The following is a 14337-nucleotide window of genomic DNA, read 5'->3' as shown; positions in this document are numbered from 1 at the left end:
GTGTGTGTATCATGTCCTACATTTAGTTCTTTAGTGGACCAACAATATTTAATTGGTCATATGACACTTCGATTTCTCTACAGATCACCTCCAGACCATAATCAATAAAAGCGTGATATTTAGATTTATATTAAACTAAAATGTTATTTTCTCTCTTCTATACATAGAAAGAGAAAACACAAATGAATCCGTTATATGTAGAAAAAACCAAAAGTCTTATAAAAAAAAAAGAAAGAAAGAAAGCCAAAACAGTCATGCATGTGAGATATTTAAAGAATCTTACCATGCAATAACAATACAGTTTTCAACATGCAAGATTATAAAATCAAATCCTGCTGCTAATATATGGATCTTATTTGTGGAGAATTTTTTTTATATTACAAAAGGAGCAGACTCTTCCAAAAGCAAAAATTGATATTTAAATCCTCAACCACTTATTTAAATGATAAGAACCCTTATCATTTAGGCCAACTTTAGTTGGTGGTAGAGAATATATTTCCTCACATACATTGTCCGTCTAAAAAATTTGAGATTTCATGTTTTCTAAATATTATATGACAAAATTATTGATGTTAGTATCTCAATTCATATAAATGAAATAAGATTCAAGTAAAGTGACATGCGTATCTGAAGAAACCATGACTAATTGTGGTACATTGATTACTTCAAGTATAGGCAGACACATAACCCACTAGATCTCCATAGTTTATAGAGAGTTCAGAAATAATGGAGAGAGTGAAAAGTATCGTGTTTTGGTTATCGATTTATTGATTTATCAATTCATATGAACTAGATCAATAACTACTTTAATTAATTAATTAACTATCTTACATTATCCTTGACCCAATCAGTTAAGAGATAAAGAATAATTAATGGCTATAAAGTTGTAGGTTAGACATCTATTCATTGGGTTCACTTGTGTGGTCCACCTATTATGATCTATACAAAATTATAAAAATCAATCTGTTTGGACTTATTAATTAATATAAATCCAAAAATATTTATAAATATTCCAACAAAAATCATTTAAAATTGTTTGATTTAATTGAACAATAATTATTATCACGTCATGAGACACTTGTTGAGTTAGTGTATTGTCACTCATTGGATCCATCAAATCCTTTAATCAATCATTTTTTCGTTGATTATTAATTGACCTTTCATTATTTATAAAAAGCGCAGCTTTCTTTCTTAATTAGATTTTGTGTATTTATATGGTAAAATATGTCTAGTTTATGACTATAATATTAAAAAGGGTCCTCTCTCTTACAAACCTTAAATTTCAAATTATTTTATGATGTGTTTGGATTAATGCATATTTGGATTTGGATTTAATTTGGACCAAATCCTTCATTTCGATATACAAAAAATTATGAATTTAGGTTTGATTCAAATCTCACTACAAAAAAATATTTTTTGGCGATGACTTGGCATGTGGTAGTAACTTGGTGTAATGTGGGAGGAGATATGACAATGTGGTGCATGACGTAGCATGAGGAGGTGTACATGTGACGAGATGACATGGAGTGAGGTGTTAGATGATGTGGCACAAGGCATCAAGTGATATGACATGAGGAGGCGCACAGGTGGCAAGATGACATGCACATGCAAACTCACACAAGTGGCATGAGGTGTCAATTGACATAGCATGAGGAGGTGTAGACGTAGTAGAGTGACATGGCACGAGATGACTCTAATTTTTTTTCAAAAGGATTTTAGCGGCAACATTCAAAAAGGACAAACTTTTAGTCGCAAAAAACTTTTGACTGCAATAAATGTCGATTAAAAAATAAAGATAAACTATTGATATCTCTGTGACTCTTGAATCTTTTCTCATATCTCATTCTTTTCTCTTATCAATTGAAAAATATAGATAAACTTATTATTTGTAATTTATAATTTTCATTTTTGTTTCGAAACTCGATTTATATCTTTCTTCTTCATTTAAAATTTTTAAACTACCCAAACAAAAGATATTAACTAAGTCAAATTTAAATGTAAGATTCGAAATGTAAAAACCAAATCTAAATTGATCAATCTAAATGCTGCTGGCCTGCTACCTAAATCATATTTGTTAAGATCATCGCATGATAAATATTAAAATACCATGAATGTGGTATAATTTGAATTTATTTTTCTTTGCTGGGTAGTTTAATTGGGGTTGTTGACATTTAGTTGTAACTAGAGCCAAGAAAATGGATTGAATCTGTGGGCTAACCCATTCAATCCATAAATTTTGATGGGTTTGATTGAAAGAATTATCTCATTTTTTTAAAACAAGTTGGGCTAGCCCAACCTGCAAAAATGACGGGTTAAAACGGATTGGCCTAGGGGTTAACCTATTTTTTAAAAAATAATTTATTTTTTCAATTATAATATATCTTTTTATAAATCTACAATAATGACTACATTTTTAAAATTTATAATTTATGAGTCTCAATTATGTTCTTTACATTTGAAAGATAATGTAAATCTTTCTTACAATTTGCAAATAAAATTTTTATTATAGTTTGTAAATTAATTATTTATAAGTTTTTATATAAATATTTTGAATATATATTATTTGTTAATCTGATAAGATCTATTAATTGAAATTACGAATATAATTTCATTGATAAAAATAATATAGACTTATATTCAAATTTTATTTTAAAAAATAATATGAGAAAAATCATTATCTATATATATGATATGTTGATTATAATCTTTAAATAATTTTAAAAACTAAAATTACATTTTGCAGGCCGGCCGGCTTGCTAGCCTAGCAATGTACGATTGGGTTGGGTTTTCCTAGCCCATTTATTTTGGCAGGTTAGCCCAATCCAACCTGCTGATGCGCTAACTCGTGTAAACTAGCCCGCAACTCGTTTGGATAGCTCTAGTCGTGATTATAACGTGTGCAAAAGAAAACCTCTTTCTTTGAATTCTAGCAACCATATGTATATATATATTAATTATAATATGATGAAAGTCAAATCTTATTATTTTAGTATATATAGAAGAAGCCAGACCAAATATATATATATATATGATGAAGATGACAGAGAAAGGATCATTTGACGTAGAACATTGTAGAACTTCATAATAAGATCAAGGAGTCTCACGCGGTGACGAAGAGGTTGGTAACAATAAGGTGATTTTCTGTAACCCAGCTTTGAGTTTTCTTATCTTAATATCTTTGGAAACATTTCTAGCTTTTTTGTTTTTTGGGTTGGTTTAAAAATCATGTTGTCCTCTTTTGTTTGAAATTAATTTGGTTTGCTGGCTTGATCCAAAGATTGCAGGACAGACTTGATCCAACATATTAATTGTAGTGCATTATATGTTAGTTCCGATCCTCAATCAATTACAGATATCTAATTTTACTTTATTCATTGATATAATTACTTCGTATCTAGCTCGTATTATTATGTCAATTATTATTATTATTATTATTATTATTATTATTATTATATGTAATTTATTTCTTTTTTAACATGATTCTTAGCCATCCAGTGGCTAACTCTGGCGGTCTAAGCGTAGAGGTTAAAATTTGAAACGCTTCTGATTTTTTTTTTTTAAAGAAGGTTTAAGCCTTCAATTTTGTTTAAATAAAATTTTGTCACTTCTTTCGAACACTACATTAGTTTTACTTTTAAAATGATAATGAATATTTTACTTAAGAATTTGCGCGCGAGATTAGGGATTGTGAGCATATGATTTTAAAAAAAAGATTAAGAGAGAAAAGTGCCATATGTTTAATTTAGAAATTTCTTTGAAGCTTCATTATATTTCATTAATTTAGAAAGATTAAGAGGACAGCTATGATATGGTGTCCCTTAATACATTGTACCAAAATATTAACATGTCCTTAAAAGCATTTATATAAACTTTGGTCTTCTCCAAAGTAAGAAAGGGTTGCAAAAATATAAAATCATTAAATCAACAAATTGAGATTCCTTTTCTGTGAGTGAGCATATGGTTTTACACCAAACATATCATTGCCTCCCCTTGATTGACGAGCCTCATTATAATTAGGTTAATTGAGTTAAAATATATTAATATATATTGATGTGCTCCACACCTTCAATGTTGATCTTCTCTTAATTGAATCAAATTAAATTTTGGCAGTATGAGTGATCCTTAATTAATTGGAATTAATAATAGAGAGGAAAATTAATTTCTTACCGCCCATGCATAATTAATTAGAATTGGTTTTGTATCTTTAGCCTTTTCTAGTTGATATTCTCCGACCATTGAATTATAAAAAAGAAAAAAGTGATAGTCCCTTTTGATTATCAAAAAACTAATAACAAATTTATACTTAAAACACTTTATTTAATATGGCTTATTCTGTTTCATGATAATTAAATCATTGATTGAATTACATTACATATATAGTTAATTTTGAATACAATTAATAAGTCTGTTAAAAAATTACAATTGATAAAAGAGTATAAAGTAAGAATAAAAACTACTACGTATGACTACTGTTACTATATTGAAGTGATAATCATTTGTGAACAAAATCACAAAAGTGAAAAAAGCATACAATCAAATATGAATTTAAACGTCAATCAAGGGATCTCAATCACTATTTTCAACACAAAAGCACACATAGGTTTTGTTTTGAAAATTCCCACCATTAATTGGTATATAAATATTTCACACTAAACAAATCTCAACGTCTCTCTCTCTCTCTCTCTCTCTCTCACGCAGGAGAAGGATCAAAAGTTGATTGAATCAGCAAAGGGAGAATAAATAGGAGAGGCTAGAGAAGAAAACCAGAAGTTGAAAGTATTATTGGCAGAGCTTGTGAAGGAGTACCAATCACTTCAAATGTATTTCTTCGAAATCCTTCAACAAGATCATCATCATCAACAAGACGAGGCTAAAAATGCTGCTACATTAATAGGCACAGAAGACCATAGCGCTAGTAGTACTCATCATGAACAATACAATATTACCAGAGAAGAGAATGAACTAGTCTCTCTTTCTCTAGGGTTTTCTTCATCCAAAGATCAGAATTACAAAAGTTGCAATTATAGAAATTCTCTAAGAGAGGACGATCAGAAGGATTTGGGACAATCATCATCAGGGCTTGCTCTAGGGCTTGATGTCAGATTTGACCCTACATCATCATCATCAGCTGAAGTTGAAAGTACAAACATCATAACCATTGAAGGTACCTCTGATGATGATGATGATGATGATGAGATGCAGCCACGCAGTAAGGTTCTCAAGAAGATGAGGACTTCTGAAGATCACAGTATTACTGCTTGTAAAGCTACTCAACAACTTCATCATCAGCTCAAGAAAACTAGGGTTTCTATCCGAGCCAGATGTGATACCCAAACGGTTAGTATTTAATTTTAATCCTAAAGTCATTATACATGTTTCACATGCATGTTACATAGAACATGAGAAATGAGACTAAAAGTATTTTGGGGTTCTAATCTCAACACTTGTAAGATAATCTCCACTGTTCATGGAGTCTATTTTTTGTGATATGTAAAAAACAAAAAAATATGATGAGAAATGAGTCTCACTGTTTATGAACTGTGAATAGGGTGTGCTATGATCAATAACACGTTAAATACTTGTGAAAAGCAAATATAAAGAGAAAATGGTGAAGACTATAAGGAAAAACAATGAATCTATCTGTACACATATGTTTATATATGTACACATCAGCAGGTTTCAAACAAGTCAGAACTTGCTTGAGATATTTTTGTGTTGCAGATGGATGATGGATGTCAATGGAGAAAATATGGACAGAAAATAGCAAAGGGAAATCCATGCCCAAGGGCGTACTACAGATGCACTGCGTCACCATCTTGTCCTGTCAGAAAACAGGTCTGAATTAACTCTTCTTATCTTAATAAACTCCATACTACTTGAGGTATATAGTTGAGACTTTCTGTCTTCTTGAGCTTTCTCTACCGGGGGAAAAAAACACAGAAATTGGGTCGTATGCTTTAAAATTTGATTCTATTTTTTTTTTTTTGTGAAGCTTATCTATTTTTAAGAGAAATATTTAATTGAGATTATTTTAATTTCCCATAAAGAGTTTTTTTTTCTAGGGAAAATTATATCCAACTCCCCTCAAGAGAATTAATAACAAATAAAGATAAATGCGGAATGAATTGTTGTTAAAATAAGAACACAACTTGTTTTTTCCAAAATGAAACTTGTTGTTAGTTCTTATCTGTAATTAATTCCCTTGAAAGGGAACTGGATGTGATTCTTCATTTTATCTATTTATATTATAAGATAAAAATAATTAAATTCATAAACTATATCCCTATAAATTGATACTTCCTCTGTTCAAAAATATAATGTATTTTTTGAGGAGTTAGATATTAAAAAATGTAATGCATTTTTAGTCTTTAGAGGTGTAATCATTACCTTTTTTTCAAAAGTGCTCCTATTGATAATGATTTTATATTTATTATAGGGTGTTTAATAGGGATAAATATAAAAAAATAGGGTTAGTTAAAAAGTAAGTAACTACTTTATTGGGAGGTGAGATTCAGTTAAAAATGTCTTATATTTTTAAATAAAAGGAGCACTATACATTAAAAATAAAAAATAAAATAATCTATATATACAAGTAAAATCAAAATTACTGTAATTTTACTATGTACAATCAAGTGTAGACCAATTTGCTTGCACATACAACATGGAACTCCATAATGCAAAAGAAAAAAAAAAGTGGGGGTTGTATCTAGTTATACATGTAAGGTTAAAATTTTTCAAGACAATTTCTTGCACATCATTAGGCAAAAATTTACTTTTTAGTATTTTAAAATTTTAATCAACCATAGCTAATTTTAACAATTAAGTTCAATATATGATGAAATCATGCTTTTTCTAAATTTTGAATCTTGATTAAAGTGGTATATATATATATATATCCAAATATATATCCAAATTGAATATTTTTCAGGTGCAAAGATGTGCTGAGGATATGTCCATCTTGATAACCACTTATGAAGGAACTCATAATCACCCTCTTCCTATCTCATCACCCACACCTTTCACCTCCTTATCCTCCATTATTGCTCCTCTAGCTCCTCCTCCATCTTCGTCACAACAAAATACAAAATTCGCCACGAAAATTTACAACGAAAATCAGGAAAAGTCTTTACCTTCCATAATCTTCAATAATAATGTTCTCAATAGCTTGTCTAGTGCCTCTTCCATTTCAAGACCATCACCACCACCATATCAGCATCAGTATTTCCCAAACTCTTCCATTATCTTTATTTCACCACAACCACCACCTTCTTCTTCTTCCTCCTCATCCTCCTCCTCTCATCATCAGTTCACCAGAACATTCACTTCCTCGGGCTTCTCTTCCATGTATAGTACTTATTATATTCACCTTTATCTCCTTCAAAATATTTGATCTCTCCTTGTTGTTATAATGGTGGTAATTGTTTCAGTAATGGAACCGTACTACTGGCCCCCCACCAGATGAACAGATCAAGCCAAAGCAGTGATGGTAAAGAACCATTAACAATTGAAGATGAAACAAAAGCAATCACCAGTACTAATCCCAAGTTTCAGTCAGCCAATATTGCAGCAGCTCTCACTTCCTACGTCAATACTAATAATAATGGAGGTAGCAGAAATGGCTTGGACTGCATATTTAATCAACATCAAGGTATATGATGAACAATAGTAATATGTGTCTTATTCTTCTTCTGAGATCAATAAAGCTCAACATGGAAATTGACTATTTCCACCTGTACCAGCAGCGTCTAGAAGCGGCTATAACTCTGGTTCCGCTTATTCAGATAGAAGCAAGCTGATGCTGGAACAGTGGAAGAGAAAGAATTTGACTATTGCTCCGAAGGAATCAAACCTCTGATCATTAGTGAGAGAAAAAACAAGGGGTGAAGATACGGATCCATGTCTTCTGAAAATTGAAGATATGTGAAGTTGGCAAAGTTAAATGCAAAAGCTAAAGTATGATACATTTTATGGGATTACATGGCAATTTGGTCCCTTAGCTAAATTATAGGTATAAAAACGTTTGAAATCCTAAATTCGTTTTTTATGTAATTTTTTCCTGAATTTTTAAAAATGATATAATGTTGTCCCTACTATTAATAAAAATTCACTTTTACTGTTAATTGGTCAAAAAATGACAAAAAAAATTAACAAAATTATAGGAAAAAATCAAAAAATTGCAAATATTACAAACAAAAACCCAAAAAATTATAGAAAAGGCTCAAGAAAATTTTCTTGGTTCTTTTATGTAATTTTTAAAGTCATTTTTTGATTAATTAACTATTAAAGTTAACTTTGGTTAATGTAGAAAGAAATATTGAAAGAAATTTTTATTTAAAGTTAATGTTAACTTTTGTTAACATTATATTGTTTTCAAAAATTGAAAGAAATATTATACAAAAAATAAATTTAAAATTTCAAATGCTCTATAAACCTCTCGTGTTTAGGGGTCAAATTGTTATTTAGCTCTTCTTTAATGTGCATTAATTTAGTTAATGATGACAATGTGATTTTATTGAAAAACAAATTGTCATGCATGTTCATGAAAGAAAGCTTTCTCATTCTCTTTTCGATTTTGTTTTCATCTTACGGTTTTCATCTTCAGAGAGAATCTGTTCTTGTAAAAATATTACGCGGGAATTGTCAATTCATTCATTACGACGACAACCTTTAATTTTGTTCTTTTGGGTGTTTCTTCTTCTTTTTTATGATTGAAGACAATTTTTTGGTTTTGTGCTATGGGAGGTATATATGGTTATTGAGCAGTTTTGCTCGTTTCTTCAGTCACTTGCTTGGCCATAAAATGAATGAAATTTAAGCTCAAAGGTTATGCATTATTTTTATGTATGTTTATTTACAACGCATGAGTATGCTATATAAAAAGTGCTATAAGTCATGAATGATGTGTGTGTATATATATATATATATATATAATATTGTTGCGAAGAAAAAGGATAATATCGGGATATTTAATTATTGTTTCAAAATTGAAGATAGTACCCAAAAATTTATATTCACTCAAATTGAATTGATTGTGTAAGGAAATGAAAAAAAGTACGAGAAGAATCAGATAATTATACATTGGCATAAAATAAATAAAAAAACTAAGCTTTAATTTGTTTTGTTTGTATATTCTTTTGCCAAAACTAAAGGCTAAAATATCCACCCCTCCAATGAGACACATGATATTTTCCAAAATATTGAGGGTAAAAGAGAGTCCAGATAATGTAAAGGTTAAGTGTATTCGATTAAAATTGTTGCACTAAAAGGAGGGGGAAAACCTGTAGGAAATTTTTCTTTTTTTTTCCTTTTTTTTTTGGTCATTAGCAGCATTTTAAAACCCTCTAATAGCAATTCCAACGTTTCTAAGGGTCCATTTGAATAACTCTCAAAAATACATTTAAATTACATTTAAGACGTGCTTTTATTAAATCCAACAAATAATTAGATCTCTCAAATATATCTTTATTAGATGTAAACTGAAACATACACTAAATATATCGAAACTGTCAGAAAAACGTTGTCGTCATTGGCAGCATTCTTCTTGTAAATTAAAAACACCCCTACAGTAAGCGTTTCTGGAAGTATCCTTCTTAAGTGTCTTGAAGATCACCAACATCACATTGTTTTTGCCTAGCATGTTCAATGCTGATCTTTCCAAAGGCCATTATTCAATCTTTGGACACAATTTTGTGGATTAATGAATTCTAAATATTTAAGTCGTTCATATTGGGGTAAGACCTCAGAAGCACTGACATGCGAAAATGGCCGACGTGTCCGTGTTGGCTACGTATCTGCCACAGATGCGCATTTAGGATGAGGGAACGGCGTGTCCCTTTTCCCAGTTTTTGGCGGAAGCGGGCGGATGCAGGTCGAGACGGGTTGACGCAAGCGGACACGGGTCGTGTAACATCCCAAAAATTTTAACACTCGAATTTATTTTAAAAATAAAATAAAATATCTATAATTAAATTAAAATTTAGAATAATTTGATAGAGGTCCAAAGTTTGAATTTTTACTAAACAAAAGTTGGGTTTATTTTATTTTTAACTATAGAAAAAATTACCAAAGTTGACCTAGGCTTTTGTGCTAAATAAAAAATGTTGGGCCCTTTATTGTAATTTTCTCCAAAATCTTATGTCAACAATTTAAGAGCAAAAGAGAACGCAAAAAATGAAACAAGGAAAGAAACGCACGAACGGGAGAAAGGAAGAAGAGAAAAGAAAGAGAGGGAGTTAGGCTTGGATTTAAGAGGCTTTGTGACCGTTGCGAGCTCGACTACACGATAGGTAAACTCCCTACTTCAATCCTCTTCCCTTCCTCTTGATTTTCTTTAATTTTTGGAAGAGAGAATTTCTGGATTTTGATCCTAAAGGCTTTATTCTTGTAAGTTTTTGTTTCTTTGGATCATAGGGAGGATGTTTTGAGTTTCTATATAGTGATCTAATATTTTGAGTGGATAATTGGATGAAAACAGGTGTTTTAGGCACAAATCAAACCCTGAGAGATTGGGTTTTGCTCCTCAATGGTTTAAGCTTATTGACTTAGTTATAATTTTGCTATTTGAGCTCAATAAGATTTAAATTAAGGTTTGGTTTTCATTATAAGGGCTAATGGTAAAAGTTTGAGACATTAAGTGAAGGTTTTTAATTGATAAAAAATTATATAAATTGGAAATTAGCCTAGTGATGGCTAATAAATGGTTTTGGTGGTTAAGTAGTATTATGTGAATGGTTGGTTTAATATATGGACCATTAGGATGGATTATGACTCGTTAACTCAAGTTGTATGGTATGAGTTATCGTCTTCATTAATGCTATTTGTCATGATAAGTGATATGGATCACTTATATGTTGTAGAGATTGTTGGTGGAATTTGTTCGGAAGTTAAGGAACAAGCCGAGTCCTATTTTGTACAAGAAAAACTCTTTTGGTACCAAAGGGTTGAAGTAACAAGAGAATTTATATTTCTTATTACTTTGTTTTAGCTATTTTTGAATAAATATTATTAGCTATCATGCATTTCATGTTTTAACAGATTAAATGTGCTTTATAAGGGATTATAGGGTACTATTTTGATTATAGTGCAAATATGTTTTCTAATTGTTTAACAACAATGTTTTTTTGGAAATGAAATTTGTTTGCATGTATTGTAATCATAAAGAATAGAAGTTGCACTTAAGGAAGTGTAACTAAGTAAGGTACCTCAGATAGGCTAAGGAACCGTTTAAGGGAGGTTTATAAATGTTATACTACCTTAGAGTGTTGAAGTGGTTAATACTCGAGAAAGGTTGACACGAATAAAATGCATGATCTCGGTGGGAGTTCACCAATGAGAAGGTGTGGACTTTTGATATTCTATGGCACACTACCAGTACTTAGTGTTTCCTTACGTATTGTGGGCTTAGTGCATTAAAGTGGTTAGTGTATTGAGTGTTCGACATCTCTCAATGGGAGAAGGAATCTGACATATGAAGTGTGACGTTGAGTGCCTAGGCCAAGGTAGCCCTTACATGGAGAGTAAGTTGGGCTAACTCTGGGAGGAAGTTAGCTTTGACTGCTTAGAATTCACGTCGAAGAGGCATAGGCAGTTTGGTGTATTAAATCATGCCTTAGATTATGTTTTGTGCTTGTAGAGGTACAAGTAGGTATAAGATTTACCTGCGAGTTAAAGAGTGCCAGGGGGCATTCTGTTGGTCATCAAAGGCCATACTAGCCTAGGTCATACATTCATGCATTTTAAATGGCTAAATTATATACTATGTTGAATTTATTATTCATTTATTTGATTAGGGCTTGCTTTGTAATAATCAATGTAGATTTCTCTATTACTGAGACTGTGGTTATCTCACCCCTTTCTTTTCAATATTTCTAGGTCTAGGTGAAGGAACCAGTGGAGAACGGGGAAAGGAGCAGAGCTAGGGGTTGTTTTTGAATTATAAATAACTGCAATCCCTTTCTTTTGAGCAAATATATTGTAATGTATTTAGAATTAAGGTGCCAATAAGATGTGATTATGTATATGTGTGTGAGTATGTATAGATTGTATGGCTTGGGTATGAATTTTTGTTTGCTTGTAGACTTGTGGCTAGGAAACTTGGCTATGGTGTGTGGTTTTGATGGATTTATTTAGTAGACCAAGTTTTCACTACAAGTAAATATTTATTTTGGTATATATATGATTCCACAAGTAAATGCAAAGTAGTTGTATTGCAAATGGTGTGCTATGGGCAAACATACGCCTTGGATAGAGAGAGTGGGTGCGTGGGCCCCACAGAGATCTCTGAGCCAAATAAAAATGTTTAGCGTGTATATTCACTTGTATATGATATTTGAAATTGTTTTTGGCCGCTCTTATGTGATTTGTGCATTTTAAAGGTTTAGGGTCCATTTTGGGAAATGGCACTCGAGTGGTTAAATTTTGATATAAAAAGTTTTTATATCATTTAAATGTTCTATCAAGTGTTTTTAGTCCTATTTGACATGTCCAAAGTGTTCCTACAAGTTAGTAACCATTAGGATGAGATTTGGATAATTTTGAAAATGGTTTTTATCAAAAAACTGTACTTTTGCGTCCGCGTGTCCAAATCTTAATCTGATCGTTGGATTTCTCTAAAGTTTGGGTCACAAGTAAAACCTTTTATAATCCTTGTGTGGGCTTTGGAATCACGTCGATCGAATATCAGACAAAGAAATGGCGCACTCTAAAATTTGGTCCGGAGGAGCTGTCATGACAGCACTTTTGCTGTCATGACAGCAACTTTAATGATGTCACAACATGCACGAATTCAATTCGTCTGTTGGATCTTTCCAAAATTTGGTATGCTAATAATACTATTTAAAAATGACGTGTGGACTCTAGAATCGCTCCAATCGAAGGTCTGATGATGAAATGGTGCACCCTGGAAGTTAGTCTGGAGGTACTGTCATGACAGCAAAAATGACCAATCTTTTAACATGTCTAATTTTTAATCTAACTGTTAGATCTTTTTTAAATTTGGTACACTTATAGTACCCTTTGAATGTGAACTATGAGCTTTAAAATTTCTTCAATCGAGAATCGGATGACAGAACGGCGCCTCCCGGAAGTTGGCCCGGGAGGGCTGTCATGACAGCAATTTAATGCTGTCATGACAGGATCTTTTTACCTCGCTTTCGCCTAGCTTGCTTCCGTGCACTATAGATAAAACCTATAAATTTTTTTATGTAAAAAAATATTTTAAATGTATCTGCTTAGTGATTTAAATGGTTTGTTTCCTAAGTTGGTTTTAGGATTAACTCCTTGACCACACTTAGTTTATTTGAATTGTGTGATTTTTGGATAACACTGGGGGCAAGTGTTACATTTGGTATCAGTTTTAGATTTATGATTCCTCTTTCCTATTTGGCACCTTAAATACATTACTCTTATGCTCTTTCCCTTCTCCCGCTAACTTAGACTAATATTGTTTTTTTTCTCTGGCTTGTTCCTTTAGGAGGGGAGAAAGGTCCGTACACTTGTGGCCATACACCTTTCAGTTCTAATATGGCTCGAAAGGGAAGAGGTAGATTAATGAATGAGGAACGACCACCAACTCTACCTCCTCTTCCTCCGCCTCTGCCTCCGCCTCCACCACCACTACCACAGGGGACGGATGCAGTTATGGCTAGGCTACTTGAAGTGATGGTGGATATACAATAAAATCTTAGAGGTCGTGCTGTTCCAGATCAGTATGTTGACCCAGGTGCTGGGCAGGGATCTTCTAGTGCTATGGGAGCTCATAGATCGATTGTTGATAACTGAGAGGATGACATATCCAAACCTTGAAAGGAATTCTCTCGCTCTAGTCTGGCCACATATGATGGTAGTATGCTTGATGGGAAAGTTAAGAAGTGGTTGGATCAGATGGAGCAGTCATTTACTCTAGTGAGGTGTATATCTTAGCAGAGGGTTATCTTGGCTACGATGCAGCTTATTGGTAAAGTCAAGCATTGGTGGGATTCTGTTAGGCCTATGGATAGTAGATATATGGCTTGGGTCAAATTCAAGGAAAGGTTTTATGATTTTTACTTCTCACCAACTTTCAGAGATGAGAAAGAGGTACAATTTTATACTTTTCAACAAGGAGACTTAGATGAGGAGACCTTTATAAGAAAATTAAATTAGCTATCTAAGTTCTTGACTTATCTAAATGCTTCTAATGATAGCAAGTAGAAAGCAAAGAGGCTATTAGAGAAGATAAGACCAGAGTACCACCAACAACTATCTTTGCTAAGCGAGGTGACATATGATGAGATGTGCAATTGCTAAGGATTATCACTCACTAAAGCTAAGCACTTAGATAGAATAGGTATGCTTATT

At 32.0% G+C, this 14337-nt stretch overlaps 1 protein-coding gene across 1 annotated transcript; it reads left to right on the top strand.

Moving 5' to 3' along the window:
- Positions 1–4818: 4818 nt before the first annotated feature.
- On the top strand, positions 4819–7926 carry LOC129295149 (WRKY transcription factor 72A-like). The gene is made up of 5 exons (XM_054933625.1): positions 4819–5337; positions 5722–5835; positions 6929–7344; positions 7428–7648; positions 7740–7926. The coding sequence occupies exons 1-5, from the start codon at positions 4819–4821 to the stop codon at positions 7853–7855; spliced, it is 1386 nt and encodes a 461-aa protein (XP_054789600.1). The 3' UTR covers positions 7856–7926.
- Positions 7927–14337: the final 6411 nt, after the last annotated feature.

Source organism: Prosopis cineraria, unplaced genomic scaffold, assembly GCF_029017545.1.
Source record: "Prosopis cineraria cultivar Desert tree isolate PC_DT_omini unplaced genomic scaffold, ASM2901754v1 PC59, whole genome shotgun sequence".
In the NCBI taxonomy this organism is placed as follows: Eukaryota; Viridiplantae; Streptophyta; class Magnoliopsida; order Fabales; family Fabaceae; genus Prosopis; species Prosopis cineraria.
Note: the sequence above shows the minus strand (reverse complement) of the source record. Positions and strands in the feature narration are given on the sequence as shown.

What these genes read in the sequence shown, in the direction of transcription:
- LOC129295149 (XM_054933625.1), top strand. Translation starts at nt 4,819, where the DNA reads ATGTATTTCTTCGAAATCCTTCAACAAGATCATCATCATCAACAAGAC. An exon ending in CCAGATGTGATACCCAAACG is followed by an intron (nt 5,338 to 5,721) that starts GTTAGTATTTAA and finishes TTTGTGTTGCAG; the next exon opens with ATGGATGATGGATGTCAATG. An exon ending in TCCTCGGGCTTCTCTTCCAT is followed by an intron (nt 7,345 to 7,427) that starts GTATAGTACTTA and finishes TAATTGTTTCAG; the next exon opens with TAATGGAACCGTACTACTGG.